The sequence below is a fragment of the Bos indicus genome, chromosome 17 (assembly GCF_029378745.1).
Source record: "Bos indicus isolate NIAB-ARS_2022 breed Sahiwal x Tharparkar chromosome 17, NIAB-ARS_B.indTharparkar_mat_pri_1.0, whole genome shotgun sequence".
NCBI lineage: Eukaryota > Metazoa > Chordata > Mammalia > Artiodactyla > Bovidae > Bos > Bos indicus.
The window spans coordinates 18,443,353-18,467,354 of NC_091776.1; the positions used below are offsets into that span (position 1 = coordinate 18,443,353).

A 24,002-nucleotide genomic window follows, 5' to 3' on the forward strand; every position below is an offset into this window, starting at 1 on the left:
GTGCAATTCAACAAAGAATAACCTTTTCCAAAAATGTTTTATTGCTACAAGTTGTGAGATTTCCAACCATCAAAACTGGAACAAAACTTGATAGGTTCACCCCCTATGGGGCAGCATGGCCACTTCATGGGAGTTTTTCATGTAGATCTGGCAGTGGGTTTAGCAAAGTTCAGATGTCAGCAGGATGGTATCAAGAAACCTTGCCTGTAACTTAAGAGGTGGAACACAAGGCAGAACAAAACTACCTCCCATCGGAAAGGTCAGTCTTTCTTTGAATTCTTAGTCATTTCAAAGTTTAAGGCTGGTAATTATTAAGACAAATACATACATATCTTGTAAGAAAATCCAACACTTCACTTTCAAACTTTTTCCCAAACAGATGCTACATGTGGTAGCTGAAATATTCCTAGAAATGGTGTACAAGAGACTTCCCTGCATTTATCACAAATGATAAATGATCTAAACCTACCTGATCTAGACCACATTTTTCTGGCCTCTTCTTACAGTCACAGCTTTCATTTCACAGCTCTAACAGCAATATATCGTGGAGTACAAACAACACTGTGAAAAACAAGGGAGTGATAAAACCCACAGGAAAGCTGTTCACTAGTATCGGGACTACTTTTAGTCATGCTATCAGATCATCTTTATTCTTGTGCATAATAAATAGGTACAGAAAAATGTTGAAAATGCTAAAGACTCAACTATCGAATTAAAGCTGAGGAAAACTAATCTGATAGTCAGATTTTAGTTTTTAAATGAGAAATGACAAGAGTAGTAAATATAAAGAAAAACAAAAAGAACTTTACTTCTCCTATGTTAATACAGGTCAAGGAACCCTTTCTTTTCAAAAGGGTTGATAACACCAGTTCTTAGCAATAAACATAAGGCACTTGTTTAGATTACAACGTCACTGCATTTTTCCCCCCACTTTTTTCCTAACCCTGTTTTCCCCCACAGCATCATTTGGAATAGAGTGAATGAGGCAAATGTGAGATGATTCAGTTCATACTATCCAGGGTAAGATAGCACAGTACAATGTTTTAGGGGTGATGTCTGGACATTAAATGAACCTCTGTCAATATCCTCTGAGACCAGACAATGTATCCACTATCAAGTAAACCTGAAAGAAAATAAAATATTTATTTAATAGTTCCAGTAAAATTGGTTTGGAATACAATATACATGTTAGGAATTTCGCTCCTCATGGGTGGCCTCTGCATCAAGAGTTCTTAGTACTTATGAATATTCATTCTAAGACAATCTACATCATTTGAACATTGTCAAGACAAATATAAGAATTTTGTTTCAATATACAGTAGAGTTTAAACATAATTCACACATACACCCCCTGTTTTATGGCTGGTGCCTCCTCCAAACACCTCACTAGTGGCAGAGGTAGCACTAAGTGTTCTCTACCAACAATAAGAACTTCAGTTGCCACTCATAGGAGAAGTTGAAAAAAGTTTTGTTTTTTTGCCATCTGTTAAGATGTTCCTGAGTCAGGGCCAGTTAATAAACATAACAAAGCTCTAGAGTCCAGTCTGTACTTGTCTTTACACCACTAAATTACTAGACTGGGATGTGGAATGCAGGTCATGTACTATGAAATGCTGAGTTTAGCACAACTGTTCAATCAGTAAAAGGATCAGGTCTCCTGAAAATTCCCTTTAGAATATACTTTCTATAAACTAAAAGTACCACAAAAAGGTCAATTATATACAATCCATTTTACTTAATATCCTTATTTGTTGAGATCTTGAAAATGCAATGAGAATACAGAGCCTCTGGCTAGTTCTCAGTGTTTGGGTTTAAAATTTTAAGGCTCACTTTCTCAAACAAAATAGCAGTTCTCACTTTTCCTTTCAAATTACTAATATATTCATAGTACCTGCTGCCATCCTAGCCCTCAAGGAAATCTTAATGCAGGAACAGCACTATGCTTGCTTAATGGAATTTCCCTGACACCAACACTAAGTCCATTCCAAAAAGTTCCCATCTGAACTAGCCTTACAGCACACTACACTGCCTCTGGCTTGCACCTCTGTTTCCACCTGTGTATTTTCACAGAAGCCCAACACATATTAGTTGAAATATTCACACAACTGTTTTTCAAAACAATTTATTGCATCATATTTGGTACCTTATGTTTGACAACAAAAAGGAAATTACATCTGTAACTGCAGGAAAAAGAAGCTGGTCTGTTATTGAAAAAAAAAAAAGAAAGAAAGAAATCTTGGGCCCTTTAAAAATTACAAAGTCTTGGGCTTGCCTGAAACAACTGAGCAAGAAATATATTCTTAGAAATGTAGGGCTTCAAGTATTACAAACCTGTGACACTGTGGAAAAATTCCAGAGGTATCTAAACTGCAGCACATTTTTTTCTGCATATCGTGAACAAGGCCTGCTGAGGTTTTTAACTATTAGTCTCTTGATCAGTCATAGAATGGTAGTCAGGAGTTCTGCTCTTTAACTTCAAGCCATGGTAGATTTTCTTTTTTCACTCTTGGGTGAAAAGTTCATGCTTGCTAATTAGTTGGTGCCACATCACAGTGCATTTGGTTCTTGCATTACAGTTTTAACAAGTTTGGCCAAAACAATGCTGAAAGGTTTGCATTGTTATTTTAGTTCTTCAAGTTTTAGTTAGAATTGAGATTGTTCCAACTGGTTCCTTCAGTTAAAAACTGTGGTACAAGAACACCAAACTGATCATGTACAGTGAATTTTGGAAACACAACAAGCGTATTGAACACCCTCTAGGTTTTCTTATAATTCTGCTTGGTATCTATATGTCCCAGCTTCTACAACATCAAGCATCTGTTGTAGGTTTCTCTGTAAATAGTGATTCACATTGCATACTTCCTATGGTCATAATCAACCCCGTAACAAAATCAGTTAGATGCTAAAGCCCCAACAACTCTTTGTGCTCAGTGAAAGAATCCAGTGCTAAAACAGCATTTACGCTGTCTGAGATATAGTAAAATCTCACAAGACAAATTTAAAGTAATATTTCTGCCACACACCTGCTTTGTTAGCTGTAACAGCCTCCAGATTTTATATAAATTAGTTTAAAAACATGGGTGGGTAGGTAGGAATAGGATAAGGTATCTTTTTTTAACCCCTCAATTTTAGCAGCTTTTAATTTTTTAAGAAACTGAACCTATATCCTGTAATATGTTAGATATTTTATATATACTTTTTCAGCAGGATAAAAAACGTAAAACACTATTTGAAGGCAAGAACATTTACTCTTCTCATTCTGTGTAAGTTAGAGCAATGCAGCAGGTGCGTGACAAAAATATTATACACTAGATATGGTCCAAAGTCATTCCGTTTGCTTGTTTGATGATGTTCAAATTTCATTGGCCAGTTCTTCAGTTTCTGCAGAACTATCTCCATTAACTGTGATCTTCATATCCTCTTCATATCCAGGAGGCATGAAAGCCAAAGCGTAAGGGAAAAGCTTATGACAATTTGCTCTATAAACTTCAGCAGCTTCTTTACAGTCTCCTAGGCTACCATCACACAAGGCTTCTAATACCTCCATACATGTCTGGAGAAAGAAAAAAGGTCACATTATAATTTGCTTAAAAGGAAAAAATTTACTGTGAATTTATTGGACATTTCATTCCCAAAAGGTTTTCAAAATGAGAGGCAAAATGTACATATATAGGAAAGTATTTACTCCCACTATGCATTCCATTAGAATTATGTTCTTCAGAACTGCGAGGTTTACACAAAAGGATGGATATATAAACAGGGTCAGGATTAAGGTGACACAAGCAAGGTGCTACATCCAAAGACACTCAGCGCTCAGAGGTAACCTCTGGAATGCAGCCTGAACCTACCTGGCCCTGGGCGTTAACTGCTGGAATTTACATGCCACTGTCAATGACTATACCCAAGTCTTTAATTTTTTTGGAGGCTCAGAGCCAGATGGCAAAATCAAACATTATTTTTTAACCTTCTATTCAAATTAAAGAGAACCTTTATGGTATGTCCACTGATGAAGAAGGAAAGAGTCTCAGAAACACAAAGCATATACATCCAAGGAAAAATTTTCATGAATACTAGTAATTCTTTCAACCAAACCCTTAAGTCTGTTTATATTTTTAAATGAATCATGGTGACTTGCATTTTCATGTTTTCTTTCTTCACCTTTTCACTTGGAAAACACTATGAAGTTTCCAGATATTTAGTACCCCACAAATTTTGACTCTTTACAAGGTTCTAATCTAACTGAAAGTGGAAGTGTTAGTTGCTCTGTCCTATGAGATCCCATGGACTGTAGCCAATCAGGCTTCTCTGTCCGTGGAATCTTCCAGGCAATAATACTGGAGTGGACAGTAGCCATTCCCTTCTCCAGGGCATCTTGCTGTATATGTGTGTACACATATACAATCTTAAATAAATTTAAGATAAACTAAGTTTCTGAGATGGAGTCATAATAGTTTGGAAAAGAGTATGCATAAATAACAAAAAAAAATTAATTGGTGAAAATTATCCTGGTAAAAACAGAAACAAAGAGTCAAGTAACTCTTACAGAGAAATAATGAAAAACTCTTTACCTGGAGGTTTCTGTTAGTGAGGGATTCATCAAGTGTTGTTGCCAACTCTATAGCTCGCTTCTGACTAGAAGGGTCTAAATAATATACCATTTTGGCAGCTAAATGAGAGGGAAAACGCAAATGTTTATTTCAAGGTAAACCCAGCGTTTTTACCTACTATCCATTCAAATATAAAAGCAGGATCGATGTGCACACAGTGTGGCACTTTACTAGAAAAGTGCAAACAGCCATTTGAAAAAACAAAAACCTGAGAGAGTAGACCAGAAAGTCTAACTGTCCAAACCAAGAGAATGATTAAGGTGAGAGAGACTATGAAAAAACACCAATATTTCTAATAATATTTGTCTTTGTGTGGTGGGACCATGGATAGCTTTCTTCTTTCTAAAATGAAGGTAATTTGGGATTAAGGAGAATACTTGTGTGTGTGTTTTGACAGGTAGGGCGGTGTGTGTGTGTGTCTGGTGTGACGGAGAGGGGTGTGGGAGATACCCAACCCTGACAGGTATGAGTACACTGCTAAAGCACTACCCAGGGGTCCCATCAAGTCCAGACCTTGGCTCATTAGCACAGACTCTTGCCAGATGATCCCTGCTTGGGAGATGGTTTTAGGTGTCCAGCACTGCCAAGTCTCACAGCTTATATAAGCATGAGAAATTAAAGACGATGGTTGCATCTACATGAATTTTAAGAGCATGCTAATGAGAAAAAAAAATAAGAAGATCCTCCTTCAGTGTATATAATAGCTAGCTAAATTCAGTTACACTTGCTTCTTTATAATGCCTATGCAGAACCAGGAGAAACTACTAACCTTGATTCATAGTAATGATTTTATCTAAAACACTAAAAAATGTATAGGAGGTTAAGCTGCCTGTTTCATAGGATTAAAATGTGATATATACACATTTGCCTCTGTCATACAAAAAGTGTGTAACCTGTCAATGACCCACTATAGTAAAAACTGAAGCTGTTTTAGAGGCTGAGATAAGGACAAAATAAACTGATTACCTGATAATCTGTGTGGCAATGAATCAGAATTCCTTTTCAGAAAAGTTTCATTAAAGTTCTTTGGATTCGTTGCTCCAAAAAGACGATTCATTTCTTGTTTTAATACTGTTCTAACTGCATCGGGTAAATCTTTACTTTCACACACTGCTGAACAAATTAAAAACAAACTCTTATTAGCAGTTAGATACTGATACAATTTATAGAATTAAGAAATTAATTTATTGAGGTCAACAAAGCAAAGCAATTATATATACAAAGACTGAATAAACTTACTAATAATCCAACAATTTTCTAAAGGCTACCAAATATAGTGCAGAAGATCAAAAGAATTTTCCTCACCCTATCCCATCTTCTTCTATATCCAAGTAAACCATTACAAATTTATCAGTTTAAAAAAGCCATGGATCTTTATATTCAATGATTATGTGAACTAAGCTATCACTACATAATAATTTCCAAACGACCACCAAAGCATTTTCCTGTAAGGAATACACTGTTGTCATCATATGCTTTGGCATTCGGAGATGGAAAAACTGACTCCCAATCTCTCTGGGCTGAATCCTAGTTTGGTATAGAGAGATAGTCTGGAGCTTTAAGCCAGACAGACCTGAGCATGATTTGAGTGTGGACAAATCATAAGCTCTCTGACCCTATTCCTTGATCTGTAAAATTGAGGTGATATCTAACCCAGAAGACCACAGTAAGAAAAAGCTACAAATAAAATGTTACTGTTTAGTCGCTAAGTCATGGCTGGCTAGCCAGGCTCCTCTCTCCATGGAATTTTCCAGGCAAGAATACTGGAGTGTATAGCCATTTCCTGCTCCAGGGGATGGTCCCGACAAAGGGATCAAACTATATCAAGCCCATGTCTCCTGCGTTGGCAGGTGGATTCTTAGAGCTGAGTCATCTGGGAAGCCCCACAAATAAAATAGCTAATGACATAATAGATATTCCATATACTGTAGGCACTATTTTTGTCACAGACTGAAGAAAACATAAATAGATTTTCCTTATGATTAGAAACTATTGTGGCTTTCAAACTCTTGACTACAACCAAGTATCTGTACTCTGATAAGCATGTTTCCTATAGACATAACTTATTATGGGAAGCAAAAATTTCACAGAACACTGACCCTTACACTGTGCAGCACATTCTTGTATCTTATACTCTAATTTATTTCTATTTTAAGTTTTCAAATGCTTTCAAACGATAATGACCCACTCAACTTCTTTCATTTTCTCACTAATAGATCACTACCCTAAGTTTAAAAAACACTGAACTTTTGAATAGCAAACTTTCAAATGAAATATTCTACATGTAGTCAGTAACTAAATAATTGATTGATATGTTCCCTTTGCTGGTTGAACAGCATTTCTTCTATCATTCTATAGAATTGGTTAACTCAAATAAATGAGCTACTAATTAAAGGATTTAGCTTAATCTCCATTATGCCTGTATTTTCAACTTGGATTTGGCAATTTTATCAATATTTGTCTTGGGGGTGGGGAATGGGCTTAGGAGTACAGAGTGAACTGGAAGGAGAAAATCTGTTCAAATAGGTTATAGCCAATTACAATGAACATTATGTCAACAAACAGGTATCTATAAAATTTATTACTTCTGTGGGCCTCAGTGGTTTGCCTGAAATGCTTTCAGGACACTTTATATATGCAGACAGGAAAGTAATTTTATGGTTCATAGCTGGAAACCATACGTTTCATGTTTTTCATCACTTTTATTAACTTGTTTTCCTCAGATTAAAAAAATCGCAGAAAAGTAATTAAAAAAAAGCCCATACAGTTGAAAATACATAAATACATACGTCTTGTGTTTAGGATGTGTCAAAGAGGGAATATTTAAATAACTACCAACATCGACTAATAGCTATTTCCCCTTTTTTTGTATTAATAGTTTATATTAATAAATCATTCATTTATTTAATAGATTTAAAAAAGAATGTTTCCAAAAATACTTCCTTACTGGTTCACAAATTGTTTTTGGTCAACTAACTCAGTTTTCTCCTCTAATCACTAATCATGTAAACTGGAACTGCAATATTTTTCCAGGAAAATATTACAATCAACCAACCAATCAATTCTACTGTAGCAAAATTTAGAATGTCCTATGGAAGGAGTAGCCTCAAATGTCCCAGATTTATTAAATAATCTTTTATGGGTGAAGACTAACGGAGGCACAGGGAGTCAATCTAAATATTTTGTGACACTGATAAAAAACTAACCAAAAATTACTGACATCTCAAGAAAGTAAAAAATCTCAGACTATCTAATTGTCTCCCATGCTATATTAAACCTTTTCCAAGGGGCCTATGAGTTGAGTCCTGAGATACCCTAAAATTAAAACAACATTTGGTTCATGTTATTATCAGACTGAATAAGTTTAGTTATCACCAACAGTTAAAAGTCACATTAAAGAGGGGGCTGATTCTTAGCAAAAAGAGTTTCCCTGGGTTCCCACACTAGTCAGCATTTTTTGGTTAAAATTTCGGTAGAAAAGGATATTTTGTGTGAGATAATTATTACTCACTACTGATTAAGTACAAGCTACTAAGTGATTACTACTTAACACAGCAAAATAAATAAATGACCATATTAATTAAGCGAGGTTTTTTTTGGAGGAAATACATAAGTACAGATGAGAAATAATCTGCAGAGAAAAGGAAAAAATGAGTTTGTACAAATGAGAGAGGAAAATAATATAAGATTCATTATAGATTAAGGTGACCAAAACCTACTAATTTTAAAAACATTTAAGGGAACATAAACATGTAAGCAGGTATCAAAACAAATGAATACCTAAGGTCCTATTTCTACTTAGAACTGACCAGAAATATAATAAAAATTGCCTTAAGTTCTACAACTTAAAACAAAAGTGAAAAACTTGGAAGAGATACTATCATTCTCATAATTAAAGGGGGAAGGGGACATCCTATACAGTAAATGACTTCGGGGGTGATTACTACTTACACTGGTAATGTAATGTTCTGGAGATTTGGAAGACGCTCATAACTACGCTACAGTGAACATTCACTTAGAGATGCTTCTACAACTAATAAAGTAAGTGTGGAGCCATTGTTTTTTCTTTTTCCTCCATAATTTCTGGAAAGGTGTTATTGTGAGGGTTTCTTTGTAAAGAAATTACTACAATATAACTTAATATGACAAATGTGTTCCTGAGAAGTTACTTCAAAATCAAGTATTTTTCTCAAGAACCAAATATATTAATTAGTAAAAGGAACTCAGGGGGTTTGCAGTAACAGATGCCTAAATGTAGTCAAAATAAGGATTACTTTGTAAATCTCTCCCTGACAATGATGTGAGATAATACCTGAAGCAATGACAATAGGTAACATTAACTCCACTCAATTAATTCTAACTTTTAATGTTGGATCATTCTTTGTTCTTCTAAAGTTCATAAACATTTTAATTTCTGAAACAACTGTTCCAAGAAAATGGTTGTATGTTCATCAAGCCATACACTCATTAGAACTATATGTTTGTCACTTCCAATTTATACTTCAAATGAATATAACTCTAACTCCATAAACTTTATATGTACTATTTTATTATCTTTCAGGAAAGGACTGTATAAAAATGAAGTGTGTACATACTGAAAATAACTTGAATGCATTTCATCCTAACTAAAAATGATTTATGCTGTTATTTCCAGCCTTAACGTTTTGATTCATGATTTCAAAATTTTTTTTTCTTTAATATCAAAAAAAAAGACTAAAAAGAAACTTCCTTATTTTCACTAAATACAGCAATTAGTTCTACTTTCTATAATATGACTACATTCTTACTTTCAGAATTTTTTAAAATTGGGGGGAAATTTTCTATGATTTAGCCTCTATAACAGGAAATCACTTTTTTGACAAGCATAAATATGATCTAAATAAGGCTTTACCTTTTCTTATAAGTCAAAATAATGTTAACTGGGACAGTTTAGCATTTTCAAAAGAATGATTGGGAAACCTGGTTTAATCTCATTATTTTTATATAATGCATGGATTCACATGGGGTTGAGTATTTAGCAATGAGACAGCTAACAGTATTTTCAAATTCTGCAGACTGTTCTACTAAACATTGAATTTCTCCTTATCCAGTTACTTAAAAACCAAAACAAAAAAACATTACTTGACTACAGAAGTACTTTATTCTAAATTTAAAGCTCTGGTAGTAGAAAGAACAATATGAAGATCTGGGTCTCATTCCTGTTTCTTTACTAATTATTGGTGTTACTGTAAATAAGTAATTTAGTGTTTTAGCGTCCTAGATTTCTCAACTATGAGAGACAATTGGCATAATATTCCGCCTTTGTTTCTAAAATTCTGTAGCTTTACTTGACATTAAAACTTCATATGGATCTTACTGACTAAACACTTGAAAAGGACAACAATTTGTTTTAAAGTTACTTTTACCCTACATTTACTGACAAAAATTTTATGATTCAAATTATTATACTAGAGACAGGTAAATGAGATAATTTGTCAATTTCAAAGAGATTTTTTAATTTTACAACAATTAACTACATCACATAATGAAATATGATTCAAAATTTCAACTTATTAACCTTTAAGAAACAGAAATAAAGATGATTCTCAAATATCTGGACTGAATGAGTCTGTGTAAAAATCAGGCAACATTTCTAGCCTTAAAATAAAGACCTTCGCCACAAAGAAAAGACTTTTTTTTTCCACAGGCTAATTTAATTTAAAATGATTTGAGTTTATAACAAACTTGTATAAATCACTTATTCAGTCACTATCAGCTACTGTAGTCAAATACTTAAGTAACAGAAAATTAAAACATACCAGTACTAAAGAGTCGAATCATACATTCATGAAGCCAGGGATGACTAGAATCAATAGCAAATGCTCTCTTTACTGATTGTAGCATCAAAAGAAACTTTTCTATAAAAAGAAAAAGATATATTTTGATCATTTAATAAAAAGAGATACCCTCCTTTAGAGGACTAATAGTATCTTACAAATAGAAAAACTCATTTAGAGTCAATCACATCTGGACAGCAACATATGACTGAAGCAATTGACTTCCTCAGGTTAGCAACATTAGCTAGTATTTTCCACACAACATTAAGAAAAATGGTTTTATTAAGTATAAAAAATTTAGATAGAAAACTTCATTGTTTACACTTGAAAGCAACATTGTTTACACCTTTCTTGTGTTTTGTGACATGTGAAATCATTTCCCTTCCACCTCACTGTTCCTCTCCGGTCAATCCCTGGCTTCTCTTCCTCATCAAAGGTAGAGTATTGACCAAGGTTATGTTTTTAATCACTTTCTAATCTTTCCCAATGCTATCTCTTCCCACCCCATCCCTCATGTTTTCCAAGCTTTAGTAGTGTCTCCACCTGTTGGATGGAAAAGTGCACCCCAATACTCACCACAATTCCAAGTCTCATCCACAGCCATCTTTGTTAAGGCTTCTCTAATAGGGTACAACTCTCCAAATATCAAAATTTGAAACCCTAGGCTCCTCTGACAATTCCTTTTCCCCTAACCGCTACACTCAGAAAGCTAAAAATACGGCTATGTCCTTTATTATTGCCCTTTTCATGCTGTAGCAATGGACTCCAAATGCTGGAGAGTGACTGAGAGGTAGTACATAGCAAAGAAGCCAACTCAGTAGGATTCAGACTGCTTTTCACTACTTAAAGCAGAATAGCTTTTGTATTTTACATTTTGGGGTTCCATGCAAAAATATTTGTTTAAAAAATATTTGCTTAAAAGAGAGCTATGTTAACTATTAACAAAACTTTAAAATTACTGGACTATTTATTAAAATAATTTTCCCAATTACGACAGGAGCACTGTGGAAAACAGAAAATATAGAAAAAAGTATTTTAATCACTCAAACTCCATCAAGAGACAATCTCTTATGTTTTGATCTTTTTTCTTCTTAGCTAGTATTCTATTTTACATACTCATATAAGTATCTTAATAAAGATTAAAATAAACTATAGTTAGTTCTGAATCTTATTTTGAAACAATGTTATACTGTAACCTTTCCCCAGAATTTGATCATCATGATTTTTTAATGGATACTCTACAGAGGTATCATTTTATTCTATGTCTTTTAGCAGGACAGTTACTGTTTGGAGCAGTATTTTATCAGATGTTACTAACCAGTTTCTCTTTCCTTGAATACATATCACCCTAGTGATAAAATTTTTTTTTCAATGAACCATTTGGATTACATCAATTCAATACCATAAAATCTTCTTAGTATATCTACTACATTTAGCTTATAAGAATTCTAAATCTAGCAACCAAAATCCTCCATCTAACCTTTACCTGGCTTAGGCAGGTAACAAAGGCAACCTCAACATCATTTATACACACTTGTTTTCTCTTAACAGATATTCTTCCCTTCTATGCATCTTTTCTTTTAGAAGTATGGTCTGTTCTTCTAGATACACCTCAAACATCGCATCTTCTATCTGTAACAATGGCTAATGGTTGACATTATTTACTGCTTATTGTGTACCGGATACTATTCTAAGATCTATGTGTATTATTTAGTTACTAAATTTTATCCACATATGAGCATGATAATCACTATATTTCACCTTAATTTTAGTTACATATTGTAAATCTATTTTTTATTTTAATGCCCTAGGAGACAGAATCACATCACTGTACTTCCATATAACATGTTGTAAAAAGCAGGCATTTCTTTGTGAGGAAGCAGCACTTGCATTTGCCAAAATATCCTACAGTGGTGAGGCCATCAGAATTGGCAACTATATTCTGAGAAATAAAGTGATCAATTTTATCAGAGCCACTATTCCCTAATTGCCTACCTTTCCTAAAGTAAATCTCAAAGGCAAAAAGATGAGTTTCTATCTTGTTCTTCACCAAGTTCTTCAATGGCGTTAAAAATTTAATAGCTTCTTCCAATGGAGTTTCAACCTAACAAAAATAAGATATATTATATACAAATAGAAGCAAGATTTGGGGACGGGATGTCACTTACTCTTTCTATTTATTAAAAATACTTTTTCGGTAAAAACCACTTACCAGTCACCCAGAAATACACTGCCATATTTTACCCTCCCACAATCTAAAGGTAGGGGATTCTGAACTCCTCATTCACTGAGATTATACATTATCTGTGGATAGAAACTATCCAACAAGTAAAGAAAAAGATAAAATAGAATGAGAACCAGGAAACGAAAGACAGTAAGAGAAACACGTAAGATAGCCAAGGACGGGGGCCAGGGGGGAGAAAGGATGTGGAACAGGATGACAGGATGACAAGGGCTAAGAACTGTAGAGAACATTAAAGAATGAGTGGAAGTTGAGTATAATCAAGCCATTAAAAAATAGTACAATATCCATTCTGTGTTGCTTTGTTCCACTCCGAATTCTACAGAAATCCATATTTCTTCAAATGCCATACTACAGGTGCGGTATCATTTGAAAAGTTTTACATTTACAGAATGCTGTCTCTACCACCCTGTGAGTACTGAGACAGGCCTAGTCTCTGTAGACTGGGGCAGGGCTAGGGCACAACACTATATTCGCACTCAGCACTGGGTCCTTATACTTGCCCTCTCTTACCACTGAGGCAATAACAATGTATCCTCAGTGGAATTCAGATGTGCCGTATCTTTCCAACGTGACTCTGCCCATACAGTAATTTGTGGCTTCACCAACACAGATTTAGGCCAAGGCAATTATTTAACAGCATTAAAAACAAAATCAAGTTAAACAGTAAGTGGTATCTATAGGATTTACCCTATACTAGTATGTAAAACCAGAGAAGGCAATGGCACCCCACTCCAGTACTCTTGCCTGGAAAATCCCATGGACAGAGGAGCCTGGTGGGCTGTGGTCCATGGGTCGCAAAGAGTCGGACACGACTGAGCGACTTCACTTTCACTTTTCCCTTTCATGCACTGGAGAAGGAAATGGCAACCCACTCCAGTGTTCTTGCCTGGAGAATCCCAGGGACGGGGGAGCCTGGTGGGCTGCCGTCTATGGGGTCGCACAGAGTCGGACACGACTGGAGCGACTTAGCAGCAGCAGCAGCATGTAAACACCTACTCATTATTCAAGGATATAAGCTCTAAACCAGAAATCAGTATCTGGCAGTATCACTACTGTAATAGTTGTAGATATGAAGAGACAGAGGAGAAAATAGAGGCCCCCATAAGTATACCTTTCTCACACTGGTGAATATTCTGCTTCTTATTCCCATGACTCTTTTTTAAATTAATTTATTTTTTATTGAAGAATAATTGCTTTACAGAATTTTGCTGTTTTCTGTCAAACCTCAATAACTCTATGCTTTAATGAGTTAGAATTTGTGGTATACAGGGGAGAAATGGTTACCAGGGAAAAGTAGAGAACTGGAAACTGAAATTACCACCCAGCTATAGCAAGCTTTTCAATTCCTTAAGAAGTATAGACTGAAGTGAAGGTCACTACATTGACCAGGATAATTTACTGGAGAGAGACATGGCTGCTATCATTATAAAATAGAAACAAAAAAGGATATTGTGAAGTTGAATCATTACAAGCATTGGTAGTGGTGATGAAAGCCACTCAGTCATGTCTGACTCTTTGAGACCCCATGGACTATACAGTCCATGGAATTCCCCAGGCCAGAATACTGGAGTGGGTAGCCTTTCTCTTCTCCCGGGGATCTTCCCAACCCAGGGATCGAACCCAGGTCTCCCACATTGCAGGTGGATTCCTTACCAGCTAAGCCACAAAGGAAGCCCATTACAAGCACTACTGTGACTGAAATTGAGTATTTTAATTTAAAAAGAGAAAAGAGAGAAATTAATTCTGTCTGAAACTCTAATAAATGAAAACATATGCCCTCAAAGGAGATGTGGATTTCTTGTCCCCACATGCTTCTGTGGGCCTCTCAGAGGTAAGACTTTGTCAAGTTAAATTTAAATGATAAAATATTATGTACATAACCAAGACAAAGCTAACTACATTCTACAGCTACATATATATGATGCAGTAGAGAGTGATATAAACAAAAGCATATAAATAGGGATGATGTTCTATAACCAGTGCTTTAGGATAAACTACCCTTGAAAATCCCTGAAGTTAAGACACACAGATATAGCTATGAATATACAATATCACTAGTTTGTGTTGTATGTATGAAAATCATATATTTAAGTATCAAAATCGCAATCACTGTAGTAAGACAGTCACACTATGACAGGCATATAAGAACTGAGATGGCCGTCAAACCTCCCACATCTCAAACTCAGGTGGGGTTCTGACGCTCACTGAGGTAAGCACTGGGTGGAACTGCCGGCATTATGTACACTCTTTCCTGCCTCTCTCTCAAAAATGCAGGGGGTGCAGATTCAAGATCAGAGTTAACATCCCACAAGCCTTGCAGCCAAAAGCCCAAAACATAAAACAGAAGCAATACTGTAACAAATTCAATAAAGACTTTAAAAAATGGTCCACATCCAAAAAAAAAAATCTTTAAAAAAACCAACTAAAAACTACTGCCTCATGGTAGTTGGATAAGCAATACATTCCATCAAGCTTTCAGATTTATATTCAGTTAATTCAATATTAAGCTAATAAACCTCTTATTTTCCTTCTCTCTTTCTTAACTAGAATAGCTGCTAATTTAACAATGCTTTTATTTAAATTATCTTGATCTGCTGCTGCTGCTAAGTCGCTTCAGTCATGTCCGACCCTGTGCGACCCCAGAGATGGCAGCCCACCAGGCTCCCCCGTCCTTGGGATTCTCCAGGCAAGAACACTGGAGTGGGTTGCCATTTCCTTCTCCAATGCGTGAAAGTGAAGTCGCTCAGTCGTGTCCGACTCTTCGCGACCCCATGGACTGCAGCCCACCAGACTCCTCCATCCATGGGATTTTCCAGGCAAGAGTACTGGAGTGGGGTGCCATTGATCTGGTGAACTAAATTTATCATTTACTACCTGGAAGAATGATGAAATATAAGATCACCAAAACAAAAAGAAACAAACAAAAAAAGCAACTATAGATTAGAGACCCATAATTGGCAGGCAGTTTTTAAATCAGCCTTCGACACCCCTCCTGATTGTGGCAGTGGTGTGAAGTCTGGCCTTGCACCACATGGGGTGTGGGTGAGTGTGGATTCTATGAGATGCAGGCATCTTGGATGCAGGCATCCTAGAAGGAGAAAGGTGTTACGTGCCTAACAGGTAAGAACAGTATATACTGAAGAGGAGTCCATGAAACCGGGTGCCTTCCACTAGGCTCCTTCCAAATAAAGGAGTCAAAAATACTTTCTATAGTGCTTTTGCTGTGAGACTTTACAACCCTCTAGCTACAAATGACTAGACTATAACTTGACATCTGGCCCCAAAGCAGCTATCATAGGCTAAGCAAAGAAAATGGAACAGCGTGTAAGGAGACAAAGTGTGAAAAATCTGCTATGCAGGGCATTCCTTATCAGACAGCAACTACAGACAAATAGAGCCCTTCTTTAAACTATAAAGAAAGACATAAAGAGTTACAGGAAAAAAAAGTCATTGAGTCATGAGACAGAGAGAAAACGTAAAGAATGAGAACGGCAGGCAGTCAGTGATGGTGGTAAAAGTGGTAGTAAGAAAAAAGCGGAGGCATAAAGATGGAAGGCCCGTAAAGTTGGTATTATCCCAAAGGAACTCTGCAGTTCTCCATGGGGCCTGAAAGGTCAATTTTCCGTGCTTCTTCACATCCCTGTGTAATAGTCTTTCAATAAACTCCCAACAACAATAAAAAGGCAGTATCTTTGTTTCTAAAAAGCACAAAATTATTTGTCAATACAGCTTTGTGAAATCCAACCTACATTTATCAATGGTTCTTAAATAGCAATAATGCTATGAGATATTACTGTCCATCTGCTAGGATATAATTCTAAAAGTATTTTCGAACTTTATTTGTTAGGTGTTACAACTTTCCTTAGTTATAAAGCAATCAATGACTTTGAATTTTTAGTTACTAATAAGGCTAAAGCTCAACTCTAGGGTTATTATTTATTATATTGCTTTAACATAATAAAGCATGCAGTTACTCACACATGGAGTAGGAAGGTGTCAAGGGTCAGAAGAAAAGTGCATAGGTATGTTACTGATCAAAATGATTTACATGACAACGAATGCCTTGGTTTCAGTCTAACAGTTAAAAATGGCAGATAAGATTTTTGGCTTGGGGAAATATTTGAGGACTTTAAAGACATTAGGTACAAATAGTTAAGTACAATATCCTGTAAGTTGACAACACGAGTGAGAAACATATAGAATTCACTTTTTAAGACGCTCAATTTAGACTATATAAAAACTTAAATGCTACCTACCACTTATAACTCTGATGCTGGGAGGGACTGGGGGCAGGAGGAGAAGGGGACGACAGAGGATGAGATGGCTGGATGGCATCACTGACTCGGTAGACGTGAGTCTGAGTGAACTCCAGGAGGTGGTGATGGACAGGGAGGCTTGGCATGCTGCGATTCATGGGGTCGCGAAGAGTCGGACACGACTGAGCGACTGAACTGAACCACTTATAACAGACTACATTCTTTACACATATATTTTCTCTAGTCCTAACATCTTGTCTAGTAATGATTTTTCCTAGTCACATTTTATAATTGAGAAAACCATCAGAGAAGTTAGACAGAGTGTCTAAGATACACAGTGACATCTAAGAGCTAACTATGTGGTCCCAGATCAGAATGACTCAAAAGCCAAAACTTTCCAATATACCATACACAGTACTCAGAATCATTATTTCAAGTTTTAAATGTGACATACAATCAGAAAAGAGAGAAGACAGAAGAGACAGAGGAAAGAAGGAAAACGAAAAATAAATCTCTTACTCTAAAATCTATCATCAAATTGGCTAAAAAAGACTATAAAAACAAGAGCTGGTCATGAGATTTCACTCAGTTGTGCTAAGTACTATTTTTAAGTACCTTGGCCAGTTTCTCCGGAATAAGCTCTTCTTTTGGGCCTCCAATTTCCTCATCATCATCATCCTTCTTCTTTTTCTGATTTCTCTGCTGCTTTTCTTTTTCTGCATTTTTTTTCTCTTCCTCTATCTGGGCTTTCTTTTGAGCTCTTCTTTGTTTATTACGTAGCTTCTTTAGCTCTTTATCAGACATGTTTGCTGTAAGCAGTGTTAAGAAAACCATCAACGTGTTAATCAGATTTATAATGATCAATTACTACTATATATTAATAATATTCCCAACTCCCATTAAAAATATCTCATATTACACATGTTCATGTGCCTTTAATAAGGCTGCATTTGTTAAAGAACATAAACATCTTCAAAAAATTTGTGAAACCAAGAGGAGACCTCCTGTGACAAGCACAGCAAGGCACAAAAGCATGAGTTCCTCCAGCAAAATTAAACTACCTGCAGTTCTAAGAATGTAACAAGCGGTTTCAGATCCCTATGGCACTGTATTATGCTTTAGTTAGGCCTTCTCTAATCCTGTCAAACAGTGCTGCCCACCATGCCTTATTCTGCTTGTCATGATACTTTATACATCTGTTTCTCTTTTAGACTGTGAGCTTCTTGGTGGAAGAAACCTTGTTTTACTCAAAATCTTTCTGCTGTCAAGGCCTAGCAGCATACCAAAACACACAGAAAACACTCAAATATCTATTGAAGGAAGAATGAATAACTGTATAGTAAATTTAAAATGTGACATTAAAGATTAACAATTATTCTGAGGTAACAGCCACAAAATGTCTTAAAGAAAGTCTAGAAATCTCTGATAAACATGCTATAATACAGTGGTAACACTGTACTGTGTAGACTTAAAGCAATAAATCTGAAAGCCACATGTTCAATAGGTATTTGAAAAACACTTGATAATGAAATGAAAAAAGTCATTCTAAAATACTCTACCACTATGGTGATTTTTAAATATGCCCACAAATTCTTTCCTTCAAAAAGTAAAGCCCATTTCCCCTTCCCTTGAATGTGAGCTATACTTAGTGACTCGATTCTAACTAATAGAATGTACTAGAAGTGAATATTTATGACATCCAAGATTAGGAAATACAAGCACTGTGGATTCCTCTTTGCTTTCCCTTGGATCACTCAGAGGAAACCAGCTGTCATGTTGTGAAGAAACCCAAACCACCTCACGCAAACACCCATGTGGCCAAGAACAGAACTCTGGCCATGAGTAAGCCATCCTGAAGTAAATTCTCCAACCCAGGCCAATCCTTTGATGCCTTGGCTGATATCTTGACATTAGGAAGTGAAAAATGGGTAATAGAAACCTGTGTACCAACATCCATACAACATAGTTTTCAGTATGACTTTATAATAAGCTTTGGGCTTCCCTGGGGGCTCAGGAGTAAAGAGTCCACCTGCCAAAGCAGGAGATGCAGGTTCAATTTCTGGGATGGGAAGATACCCTGGAGAAGAAAATGGCAACCCACTCCAGTATTTTTGCCTAGAAAATTCCAGGGACAGAGGAGCTTGGCAGGCTACAGCGCATGGGGTTACAAAGAGTCAGACACGACTTAACAACTAAACAACAACAACAATAATAAATTTTAATATATGTGAGAACAAGACACCATGGCCACAATCCACCAAAATATTTTTTCAGAGCTTAGATTATGATAAAAGTGACATTTTAAACTTATGGATAACCTATTCAAATAAGAACTATTTCGAAGTCAGCAGTGTTTTATTTGGAGATAAAAAAGCCACCCTTCACCTCCCATCATATATAAAAGTTATCTCCAGATGATCACACAGCCAAATGTAAAAATAACAAAGCATACATTACGAGAAAACAAAGAAGATATTTATAAATGTGTTATACATTTTGAAGGAGAAAAGCCTTTCTAAGCCAAGACCCAGAGGCCATAAAGGACTAAAATAGTTTTGTCTTAGAAAAATTAAAACTTTTACATAATGAAAGATACCCATCATAAAGAAACCTAAGACCCAAGCAACAGGAAGAAAACATTTGCAACACATAAATAAGGATTAAGGTCCTGAACACATACAGAGAGATCTCCTACAAACCAAGAAGTTTCAAAATAAAATAGGTAAAAGATATGAACAGGCAATTCATGTAAGAAACCCAAAAGCAGGACTTCCCTGGTGGTCCAGTGATTAAGAATCTGCCTTGCAATTCTTCCCCATTGCAAGGGACTCAGGATACAGGGAACTAAGATCCCACATGCCTCAGAGCAACTAAGCCTGCAAGCCACAACTACTGAGCTCTGTGCCACAACTACTCAATCCGTGCGCTGCAACAAAAGACCCACACTATGCAATGAAGATCCTGTGTGTTACAACTAAGACCCAAAGCAACCAAATAAATAAATGATTATAAATTAGATGTTTTCCCCTAAGTAACAAAAATGTAAAGGATGAACAATTTTCAGTGTTAGCAATAAAATAAAAGACAATCTCAATACACTGTTGGTGGCAACAAAAACTTTTATGGAAGGCTATGCAATTCTCATCATCTTTGACCTAGTAATTTCCTCTTCTAACAATCCCTGCTAAACAAATATGTGCACAATGATGACTTACAGGACATTTACTTCAGCACTGTGATGGGGAAGAGGGAACCCTCGTTCCCATTAACAAAATTTAAAATGTTGTAAACTTTACAACATTGTGAATGATATCATCCCATTTATGGGTTAAAAAATAAAACGAACAAAAGAACCACCCTGAAACATATGTGCATATGAAACTGAAAATGGTAATTGTGCACAAAAGAAACTGAACATTTAATAGGGATAGCCCTTTGAAAGGAGAAAACCTTCAGGAGGGAGAAAAGTGAAGACGGATTTTCACATATGCTAGGTGTTTTTCTGAGTTGCTTTAACTTTGTATATTCCAGAGTTAATTGTGTATGGGGACTTCCCAGGTGGTCCAGTGGTTAGTACTACACACTACCACTGCAGGGGGAAGGGTTCAATTCCTGGTTTGGGAACTAAGTTCTTGCATGCCACATGCGTGGAAAAAAAAAAAAGTTAATTGTATATTATTTGCAGAATTTGAAGAAGATGTGGAAGGCAGGAAGAGTAAATAGGAAAGTAAATAAGCAAAGCCAGAGGATCACTGCTATCATCTTCAATTATAAATTGTCCTACAGATTCTCACTAGCATTTTCTTTCCAGCTGAAGCAATAACAACAGAGATTTAAGTGAAATCTGTACAAGGGTTTCAATATGTGACCTTAGAATCTAAATTGTTCTTGCTGCTGCTGCTAAGTTACTTCAGTCGTGTCCGACTCTATGCGACCCCATAGATGGCAGCCCACCAGGCTCGCCCGTCCCTGGGATTCTCCAGGCAAGAACTCTGGAGTGGGTTGCCATTTCCTTCTCCAATGCATGAAAGTGAAAAGTGAAAGTGAAGTCGCTCAGTCATGTCTGACTCCTAGCGACCCCACGGACTGCAGCCTACCAGGCTCCTCCGTCCATGGGATTTTCCAGGCAAGAGTACTAGAATGGGTTGCCACTGCCTCTTAAATATTGTATAATAACAAATTAACAAAAGGATCCAAAGGTCTTTAGCAGGAGGAAGAATATAAAAAGTAACCAACCATAACCTCAGAAGAGGAGAAACTCAGGACTGAGGAAAAAAATTCTGACACAGTTTTTATACCCCAACTCCCCTAACATTTTTGCCCTGAATAAAGTCACAAAATTTTTGGACAATTAATTTTTTATCTTTTTACATGCATAGGTCACTTTTATTCTGAGATCCTTTCCCAAATAATTATTTTAAGGAAGACTTCTTCCTACACATCCTGACATCTTGCTATTAAAATGGCATGTTAAAAATGGTCAAGTGATAAATCACTCAGCAATGTTACTGGCTTAATTTTAATTCTAACCTGGGTATTAACGTTCAAGCAATATCCATCTTTTAGTATGTCATGGTTTGTGCTCAGTCGTGCCTCACTGTATTTGCGATCCCTCGAACTGTAGCCCACCAAGCTCCTCTGTCTATGGGATTTTCCCACCAAGAATACTGGATTGTTTTAATTGTTTTAATCTGGGTTGCCATTTCCTCTTCCAGGGGATCTTCTCAACCCAGGGATCAAACCCCTGTCTCCTGCATTGGCAGGCAGATTCTTTACCACGGAGCCACCATATTAAGTTAAAGTTGATGAAATTCAACTCCTTAAAAGCTAATGATCTATGGCTGATTCATGTTGATATTTGGCTGATAACAACAAAATTCTGTAAAGCAATTATCCTTCCATTAAAAAATAAATTAATATTTTAAAAAGCTAATGATCAGTTACAAATTCTTGCTTAACTTTTAAAGACTATAGTCAATAGTATTTTTCTTTTGTTGCTCAGAGAAATTCACAAAACAGCCATCGCCGTTTTCTAAAGCATGGATAACATTGTCCCACAATGTGCAAACAGAAAGCTCAGGAAAAAGGCTTCCCTGGTGGCTCAGTGGTAAAGAATCTGCCTGCCAATGCAGGAGACACAGGTTCGATCCCTGCTCTGGGATGATTCCACATGCCGTGAGGAGGCCAGGCCTGTGCAGCACAATTACTGGGCTTGTGCTCTACAGCCTACATGCTGTAACTACTGAAGCCTACGAGCCCCAGAGCCCTGCTCCACAAGAGAAGCCCCAACAAGAAGTCCATGCAAAGCAACTAGAGAGAGTGGCCCCTCCTCTGCGTAACTAGAGAAAAGCCCCTGCAGCACTGAAGACCCAGCACAGCCGAAAATAAATTTATTTTTTAAAAAAACCATCTTTCAAAAAAAAAAAAAGCTCAGGAAAAATCTATGTTACACAAAAACATAAATATACATATAAACACCACAGAAAAGAATAACTCTTTGAATACTATACCTGTATCAGCTTCATGTTCTTTATTCTCATCTGTAAGAGGGCTGTCATGAAGCTTCAAATAGATCTCTATAGCAATTCTTGCGGCCTTGAAGTAAAATGGATGCTGTCGAAGTACATCTTCTAGCTTTAGTAAGTCCACATATGATCTAAGGGTAATCTTCCTCATACAGTATGTATGAAAGTCAAACTGGTCATCAGTGATTTCTATAAAATGCTAACAAAATTATCTTTTTTATTATAGTGAAGTACAGCAAAGAAGCTACAAAAATGAAAGCCTTGGAATTACTTGTTTCCAGGGCATGAAAATAAAAATCAGTAAAATTTTAAAATATTAAAAATTACAATAATTGGATTTGAATGCTTTACATATCAATTAAGCAAATACAATAGGCCATTACCTAGCATAGTTTGTGGCATACATTAGTGACTGAATTATTTGCTGAATGAAAGGAAACACAATGCTTTATTTTTCTAGTTATTTTATGTTTATTTGACGAATTCACATTTTAGAATATCAATAAATATCTTTTTTTCACAATGATGCTTTAAAATATATTATTCCTTCCTTAATCATATTTAAATAAAGCTACCATCATAAATCCAACAGAATTTATTAGCATACATAATGGTGCAGTACAGTAGATTTACATGTTAAACATTCAGCTTTTATATTTAGAACAATCTGCAAAGGATTTTAATATGTAGTATTTGGCAATTTTTCTGAGAATACAAATCTGAATCCTATGCAATGAAATGTTGGTACGTGGGAGAGAAATTAGTTAGGAAGTAAGTCAAGTAACCAGAAATTAACACATTTCAACTAACCTCTGGGATTCTCAACTTGTAGTAACAAAAGAAGCATGAGTTTATATAAATTATTTATATATATATTAAAAACATTCAAAAAAGTGAAAGCCAACTACTGGTGATAGAAATGACTAAAAAGTGAAAGGACTAAGAAAAGAATAAACATCAGAAAATGAGAAATTATATAGGTTACAGAAGTACTGTGAAAAGGCTTCAAAGCTTGTATCTAATATTTATCAAGGGCATATGGCACCACCAATCAAACTCACAACCATGAGATTTCTAGCATAGCTTAATGAGCTTTGTATGTATTAATGAAGAAGCAGCATCAATTTGAAAGAAACATCCAAAAATCAATGAAAACATAGTCAAGATACAAACTTTCCATTAAGTTTTTCACATGAATTCTGATGGGAAGAGTAGACAATGGAGAAGTCTGCTGAATATGTAATCTATATTATTTTTATTATAAACTTTGAAAAATGTGAATAGTGATTTTTAGCAATTACTTGTTATGCATTAGAAAGTGAGAGAAAAGAAAAATTAAGAGGATTTCCCCAAAACTGTCAATGGGTAACAGAATAAAATGAGAAACGTTTATGTATATATTACTTACTCTCTCAATCTCATGACATTTCTTAAGTGCTTCACCAAATTTATTCATTGCCTTATAAGCTTGGGCACATTCTGTCTGGAACCACATGCACTGCATTTCATTTAAGTTCTCGACTGCTGATGTTCCTTCCTATATGAAAAGCAGA

General features: G+C 35.8%; 1 protein-coding gene across 2 annotated transcripts in view; it reads right to left on the reverse strand.

Moving 5' to 3' along the window:
• Positions 1-782: 782 nt before the first annotated feature.
• NAA15 (N-alpha-acetyltransferase 15, NatA auxiliary subunit) overlaps positions 783-24,002 on the reverse strand; it is a 72,513-nt gene continuing 49,293 nt past the window's right edge. The window contains exons 13-20 of one of the 2 annotated variants that reach the window (XM_019977213.2): positions 23,858-23,986; positions 22,435-22,648; positions 17,540-17,733; positions 12,419-12,527; positions 10,406-10,504; positions 5,574-5,717; positions 4,569-4,666; positions 783-3,553 (exon numbers count right to left, since the gene is read on the reverse strand). In XM_019977213.2, the coding sequence (XP_019832772.1) occupies positions 3,353-3,553; positions 4,569-4,666; positions 5,574-5,717; positions 10,406-10,504; positions 12,419-12,527; positions 17,540-17,733; positions 22,435-22,648; positions 23,858-23,986 (1,188 nt within the window). In that variant the 3' untranslated portion in view covers positions 783-3,352. Of the gene's footprint in view, positions 3,554-4,568; positions 4,667-5,573; positions 5,721-10,405; positions 10,505-12,418; positions 12,528-17,539; positions 17,734-22,434; positions 22,649-23,857; positions 23,987-24,002 lie in introns of both variants that reach the window. The other variant, XM_019977212.2, reaches the window with a different exon arrangement.